General features: G+C 45.9%; 1 protein-coding gene across 1 annotated transcript; it reads right to left on the bottom strand.

Moving 5' to 3' along the window:
• Positions 1-3,137: 3,137 nt before the first annotated feature.
• LOC135980325 (maestro heat-like repeat-containing protein family member 2B) lies at positions 3,138-6,815 on the bottom strand (the record flags this gene model as incomplete). The annotated part of the gene is made up of 5 exons (XM_065580353.1): positions 3,138-3,192; positions 3,998-4,150; positions 5,851-5,973; positions 6,229-6,348; positions 6,708-6,815. Coding segments are annotated over 5 exons (546 nt in total), but the record flags the coding sequence as incomplete, so codon positions are not given.
• Between the last annotated feature and the right edge of the window lie 1,185 nt (positions 6,816-8,000).

Below are 8,000 nucleotides of genomic sequence, written 5' to 3'. Positions count from 1 at the left end.
CTGAGCTATCCCTCCCCTTTCTTCCAAGACATGGATGTTTAGATGGGAGTCAAGGTCTGGACTGCCAAAAGGGGACTGCGTTTGGCGTCTTGTTAACTAGGGTGGGAGCTCTTCTGTTGTTGACTTGGTGAATCTAATTATAGAATAAGCCATCAGTTTGGGGGATTGGCTGCCCTCTACTTCTTGCAATCTGCCCAGAGTGTGGTCACAGCATTGTTGTGTAAACCTCTCTCTTCTGGAAGCAGGGGGATCTTAGTCACCTTGAGATCCCAGCTGCTGCCCTGGAAGAGTTTTTCATGCATTTGCGTTGAGTGTCAGATCTGATATAAGCAGGGAACTCAGCTCAAGGAAGAGTAAGAGGCTATACTCACTGTGCTATTAACTGTCTCTTGATAGGCAGTCAGCAGCTGGGTGCTGGCCTGCAAGGCCCTTTCTCTCTCCCATTCCTTCTCTGAACTGAACCATGGCCTTAGTAGCTGTTGGTAGAGCAGGGGAATGGACAGAGTTAGTACCAGAAAATCCCCCCCAAAAGTTCCTCTTAAACAGGTTTGTCACTAAAATCCCTCTCCAAAGCATCTGACCTCGGTGTAGCAAAGGAATTACATGTCTAATGGAAGAGCCCCTTAGATATACAAGTCCCAGGGACCAGATTCATCTCTGGTGATTGAAGCCAAAGGAGGTACATGAGAGATGAATCTGGGCCCGTGTATGTGATGTCTGCTGTAGACTGTCTGATGGGAGCTGTCTAGCACTTTGCATGCTGTTTGATGTCTGCTGCTGTGGTCTGTTTCCTGGGCAACTTCTCCCACGTCGAGTGGCAAAATGACAGAGAGGAGCATTTCTTTTTATTAATTTGAATAAGAGCAGAGAAGTCCCCCCAGCCCAGCTCCTTTTATAAATTCATTTTTATACCGAAGGTGCATCAAACTCCCCACCCCTCAGCTCTTCAAGATATTCTGTTCATGTCTGAGGAACAGGAAGTCTCCTCTGAATGAGTTTCCATACACAGGGCTTAACTCAATAGTAATGAATTCCTCTTAGAAGAAGTGATCAGTTTCAACTGGTTCTCTTGGATTTGGCTACTGCAGTGGTGATTATCTTGCCGGTCCAAGTAGTGTCAGCTCCCTTGTATGAACTCAATCCCAATCCAGCCCTGGCATAAAATGGCATAGCTTCCGTGGATTTCAATGGGGTAAATGCCCACTTATCACAAGGAAGAATGTAGTTCTTTCTCCCTAAAATTAACTCTGTTGTGGAAAATTCCTCCACAACTGAAGCTTGACCCCCCCTAAATCTCTGACTCTTCCCTGCTGTAACACAAGAAACAAATCTCCACCACGGTTCAATGGTCTACTCACTTCAAACATTTCCTGGAACCAGTCTGCGGTTGGTTCTTCCTCCAGCAAAGTCTTCATTATCTTGCCAAGGGCTTCCACGGACCTCATGTACAGTGACTGAAACCAGAAGAGAAGGAGTGAGGCTCAGCGCCTATCATTTGTGTGTGGGGGCCGGGTGAAGCTAACCATAACCTTGCCAGGGAGGCCATGTGTGACTGCCATCACCCAGTGCCTGCTGGGCAGAAATACAGTGGATGGTGCCAGAGGAGAATTGTTGTCACGTACCTGTATATGCAGAGCATCCTTTGCTGTCTCGCCTTCCTCTTTCGTCTTCTCCAAGGGAGGAAGGGGAAATAAACTTTTGAAACACTGATCTATGAGCTCACGGTTTTCCTCCAAGGTCAAAGATGGTTTGAGTTTGCTGGCAGAAGAAAGAGAGAAAAGTCATGCATTAGACTCAGTACCACCTCCAAGTACAAGAGTGTGTCCAATGGCTAGAGATTGCCCCAGTCTAGAACCCCAAATACAAACAACCCTTCACTTTGCAGCTGAGCACCTCTATTAACTATTGGCTCATCTAGAAGTAAAGCTAAAGCTTCAAGTCCCCTTTTTAGAGAAACCCACAAGCTTCCTTCCCCCTGCCAGCTAGCCAGACCCCTCCCTCCCCATCTGAACTCTCCTCCATTGTACTGCATGCCCCACAACCTCCAGTCTTGTGTCTTTCAAGCACAAACCTCCAAATGGACACATTCAAACCCTCAAGAATGAAAGTTCTGCTGGTGAGCAGCATGTGAGCCAAACCCTGCAGGCATCAGACTGTTCCCAACCTGACACTCCTGAATTAACAAATAAGAAGTCATCACAGTGCCAGGAAATATGGCAGAAAATAGCCTACCTCAGATGTCCAATGGCAAGAATTGCCTTGTAGCGAACTGGAGATGCCAGGAAATCCAGTGGTTCCTTTTTAATGAAGTCCTGAAATGCATTAATAGGGACATAAAAAATGGGAAATGGATTTGAAAGGCAGAGAGGTCTTCCTCTCACACCCTGAAATAGGGCCATATGCCACACCTGTAATAAACAGACACCGTACTCAGCAGGCGCTCTGCCTCTGAAATGGACCATAGGGCCATCTGCAGGCTATACGGAGGACAGAAAGATAATTCACCAGACACAAGCCATTCCTTCCAGTTACAGCCCACAATATGTCAGCATCTCTGCCGAGCTCAGAGTAGACCCAGCATTCGGGGTGCCATGCAGGTAGCTCATGAGACTGCAGTAGTACAGTCACAGCCAATGGATAAAATAACATCTTCCTGGAAAACCAGTCTTATTGCATTACAACAAACTCCTTTGTACTTCAGTCCTCAAAGCTCCTAATCACTCACCAGCATGTATCCAAGGAGCTCCTGTTTGTAAGAGAATTCGAACTCCTGGGAGTCTCTGGTCTCCAAGATGGCACAGCTAATCTCCGTGACATTCTGGATGAGAGTTAATTTTAGGTACATGTCCTACATAATCCAGAAGGAGAAACAAGAGAATGTGGATGAGAAACTGAGAGAAGTCCAGAAGATAAAGATCAGGAATTAAATCTACCCTCAGGAGAGAAAAGAGGTATCCGCAGACCCCAGAAGGCAGAGGACCCCAGCTCTGCACCCACCTCAGAAGAAAAGAAAACCCAGGTTCATCAAATAAATCCAGGTCCACTTACACCAGAGCAACCAGGACTCCTGCTTGATGTAGCAAGGAAATCAAGCTCTGTGCAATTTAAACAAGCAACTTGTGTATAGAAAATGCAAGACCTGAGAGCAGATTATTTAGAATTTACCTTGTTCGTAACAGTGATGCCCAGCACCTGAAAAACGAAATGCAAAACAGCTCTTAGCAACTTATGTCCAACATAACACACATCCTCAAAATGTCCTGGCTGGTGAATATGGAGCAGAGAGAAATCACTATTGTTAAATCTTCCAAAAGGCAGGAAATGTATCCAGAGGGGGTGTTTTGTAGAGGTCAATATCAGGGGCCGTCCTATGTAATTTTTGCATTTGTGAAGTACTAGAAGATATCAGTTTGGTTCAACTGTTTTTGACAATGCCTAAATGAGAGTCTCAGTCAGATAGGGCAGAATTGAATAGCAAAGTGACGTGGAGAGGTTGCACGGAGATGAGAGTCAGTGCCTGCAGTCAGACACCTAGGGAACAGAAATAAGGAGCACACAGACAAACAAGAAGACAGATAAGAGGTAAGGGAAGTAGTGTGTCCAAGAAACAGAGTGACAGCAAATCAACTAAATACAAGCTAGCACTAGTCTCTCTTGGCTAGCGAAAGATAGCGCTAGATACACATACATATTAGGGGAGTTAGAGTGTTATTCTGAATAGCCTGAGTGTGACTGCATCTGAATTACTGTGTAGCTGTGGTCTACAGAATTTCAGAAGAATATAGAGAAACTAGAGAAAATACAAAGAAGAGCTACAAAAATGCTACAACATGTGACAGCTCACGCTCCGTCCATTACAGTTTTAAATTTGAGTTATGTGACAAATTATTGCTCAAAGGAGAGTTTTAGAAAATACAAGCCCTCTCTCTATAAACTCAGAGGCAATGCTATAACTTCAGGGTAATGCCCCTAACACTTATCACACAAAAGCTCTTACCTGACAACTGGCTCTGTAGTGGTGAAGGATGTTCCCTGTGATGTCTGCCTCCACTCGGGAGAGAAGCTGGTCTTTTGGAGCATGAACAGCCATGTTGCTGTATGTCAGCATCAGGGTGCTGCGAGTCTTGCCTCTTTTTCCACGGTGGTAGTCCTAGACAATCGGAAACGTCACTAGAGACAAGTTCTTGTGATTCGTTTTGCCTTGGAATTCTGATCTGCTGCTGACCGAGGAATTGCTCACAGCAGCAATGGCAGTTTGCACTTGCAAAGCTCTTTTCAGCCAAAGATCTCAAACCACTTGCAAACAGTATTTAAGCAATATAATAACTGTGTGTGGTAGGGAGTTATTAGTATCTCCATCATTCCCACAGGTCACTCTGACACAGAGAGCCTAAAATGCTGAACCTGCAGCAGTGAAGTACACGGGAGCTTAGTCATTGACACTGGTGGGTACAAGATCAGGCGCTAAATGTCTTGCCTAAGGCTGCACAGTGAGTAAATGCAGAGCCAGCAATGGAAGCCCAGAGGCCTAGTCTCCTGCTCTATCCTTTAGATCAGTGGTTTTCAACCAGGGGTACTTGTGTACCCCTGAGGGTCTGCAGAGGTCTTCCGGGGGTATATCAACTCATCTAGATATTTGCCAGTTTTAGAATCATAGAATATCAGGGTTGGAAGGGACCTCAGGACGTCATCTAGTGCAACCCCCTGCTGAAAGCAGGACCAATTCCCAACTAAATCATCCCAGCCAGGGCTTTATCAAGGCTGACCTTAAAAACCGCTAAGGAAGGAGATTCCACCACCTCTGTAGGGAACCCATTCCAGTGCTTCACCACCCTCTTAGTGAAAAAGTTTTTCCTAATATCCAATCTAAACCTCCCCCACTGCAACTTGAGACCATTACTCCTTGTTCTGTCATCTGGTACCACGGAGAACAATCTAGATCCATCCTCTTTGGAACCTCCTTTCAGATAGTTGAAAGCAGCTATCAAATCCCCCTCATTCTTCTCTTCTGCAGACTAAACAATCCCAGTTCCCTCAGCCTCTCCTCATAAGTCATGTGCTCCAGCCCCCTAATCATTTTTGTTGCCCTCTGCTGGACTCTTTCCAATTTTTCACATCCTTCTTTTAATGTGGGGCCCAAAACTGGATACAGTACTCCAGATGAGGCCTCACTAATGTCAAATAGAGGGGAACGATCACGTCCCTCGATCTGCTGGCAATGCCCCTACTTATACAGCCCAAAATGCCATTAGCCTTCTTGGCAACAAGAGCACACTGTTGACTCATATCCAGCTTCTCATCCACTGTAACCCCTAGGTCCTTTTCTGCAGTACTGCTTCCTAGCCATTCGGTCCCTAGTCTGTAGCAGTGCATGGGATTCTTTCGTCCTAAGTGCAGGACTCTGCAATTGTCCTTGTTGAACCTCATCAGGTTTCTTTTGGCCCAATCCTCTAATTTGTCTAGGTCCCTCTGTATCCTATCCCTACCCTCCAGTGTATCTACCATCATTTTACAACAGACTGCCTGCAGTTAAGCAGAGAGGAGCACAATCTGGAGCTGGGGTTCTCTCAAATGATTTTTATCATCTGATGTCTCATGGTTTGAGCGCTCCTCCCATGCACAATGTGTGGGAACTACATCAGTCGCTTGCATGGAAAAGACATCAGACGATAAAAATCATTTTAGAGAACCCCAGCTCCAGATTGTGCTCCTCTCTGCTTAACTGCAGGCATCACGTAGAACGCATACATTGGGGGACAATGCTAGCTGACCAGAGCAGACACTACCGCAGGGTTGCTGCCCCTGCTTTAGAGGGAGAGGAAGTTTGAGAGAAGCCCCTGGCTCCTTTACCTTCAGGTGGCTGATGAACCCAGAAATCTTAACCTTGCTCATTGCAGCCCCAAACTCCTGAAGTGCGTTCAAGGTGAGGTCCAAGTGGCTCTCAGCAGACAATGCAAGGATGGAAATGACTCCCTGTGACCCAAGAAAAATACTGGTTAGGATCTAACTAGGTGCCTGATAGACCCCACGACTCCATTCCTTTCACCTGAAGTGGTGTAAAATGCCAGTGAGGCCTGAGACACATGGGGAGCGGGGGCTGAGTGAAATAGCAATGAAGAGGATATGACGCAAAATGGCATCTGTCCCCCCAGGCCAACTCAGAGCTGAGCTCCACAGGGAGCATTCAGGGATTACTTGGTAAAGTGGGGAGAGGGACAGAGTCCTCACCTCTCTCTCAGGGGCTTCCGTATAATCTGTTGTCGTCAGAAATGTATTAATCTGTGATTTAACATGGACCAGGTCCTGACAAACTGCTAAGGACGTTCCTAGCGCCTTATACAGGAAACTCTGAAAGAAAGAGATCAGCACTGAGCTATCAGTAACACAACGTGCCTGTCAGTACAGACCCAGCTCAGCAACACTCAGGAAGGAACAAGATAGCCAAGTCCAAGCATCCATACTGCAGAAACATCCCATCATCTAGCCCAGCCAGAGAACCAACAATGCAGTACAGACAAGCAGCCTGTCCAAGCAAATATTGGAAGGGCGGGTGGGCGGGAGACAAGAGAGCAGGGAACAACTAAAAACAAATTTTATATGCAGAATAAAATATAAAGTAATGAAGCCTTGAGAGAAGCCTTATGCAGCCCCCCAGTCAGAATTTCAAGGGAAATTAACTAGAAACAAAGCCTTAACAGATAACAAACCTTCTCTTTGGAGGGGCTGGCATAGCTGGCCATCTGCTGGCTCAACTCAAGGCTTATCTGGCTGCTCCAGGCACTGTCACCTATCATCTCCAGAGATGTTCTTAGGAACTGAGTGTTAAACAAGAGTTAAAGCAGATGGTTAATTGCAAGAATTTGGGGGTTGTTGTGGGGTTTGTTTGTTTGTTTGGTGTTTTTTTTCTTCCTTGTTCTCTGTTGTAAAATTTCCAATATTCAGGTGTCATGGGAAGATTATTTCCCTATTGAGAACTATAAACATCAACAACCCAGACTTCCTCTGCCTGTTGTTCTTTAACCTTTGCCTGATGATTCCTCTCAGTCCCCAAACCCAGATGGACAGTGAATTGGAGAATGAGATGGAGCCAAGAAATCTGACCATTCAGGAGTGATTTTATAGTGGATGGAGAATGGGTCTAATAAATTTTGAACAAAGGGCCCTGGACTACGAAGGACCAGGCACCTTCTCTGAAGTGTTATGGACCCTTTATGCCACCTCCCGAGGGTCCCCAGGATTGTGAGGTACCTCACTACCACCTGCCCTTAGCATGAGGTAGCCTCCTCTGTGCCTGCCAGGTGTCAGCTCCTGACTCTGCCAGCCACAGTAAACACAAGCACGCCCTTCCACCCCATCCAGGCTCCACTGTCCTTCTACAGATAAGCAATCAGTACAGTCCAACCGCCGAGCCCTCTGTGCAGCCCCAGAATGTCCAGCCCCTGTTCCACTGGACACTCACAGAATTCATAGGTTTGCTACACACCACATCACCGGTGTTACCTCAGCGTCATCGCTCCATTTAACACACTTAGATACGTTTAGAGTGAAAACAACTATACTTCACTTAGATACATTTATAGTGAAAACAAATAGAGTTTAATTCACGAAGGTCAGAGATTTGAGAAGCAGCAAGTAAAATTAATGTAAACAAATGGTTACATAAAAATAAAATCATAACACACTTCTAGAGCTTAAACTTAGATAACCAAACATTCCCCTGTCTCACAAAGGATAGCTCCCCCAAATCTCTCTCCCAGCATGAAACACCCAAACCAAATGTGATCCTCCATTCATAAGACAAGCCAGCTGGCAGTTCGTCCAATAGGCGAAGGATACCTGATGCAGGATACCTCTGGACCTCCAGATATAGTTCCAAGCATCCATTGTCTTCACTTGTAAACAGGGTACCCCCTATTGTTTGTTTGTTTTTCTTGTATCGAATCTCCTCTGGAGACTTTGCAATCACTTGATTAGAATGTTGCTCTATTGATTAACATCCA

Source organism: Chrysemys picta, unplaced genomic scaffold, assembly GCF_011386835.1.
Source record: "Chrysemys picta bellii isolate R12L10 unplaced genomic scaffold, ASM1138683v2 scaf2671, whole genome shotgun sequence".
NCBI classification, from domain to species: domain Eukaryota; kingdom Metazoa; phylum Chordata; order Testudines; family Emydidae; genus Chrysemys; species Chrysemys picta.
The sequence above is the reverse complement of the archived record's forward strand: the minus strand, read 5'-3'. Positions and strand labels throughout refer to the sequence as shown.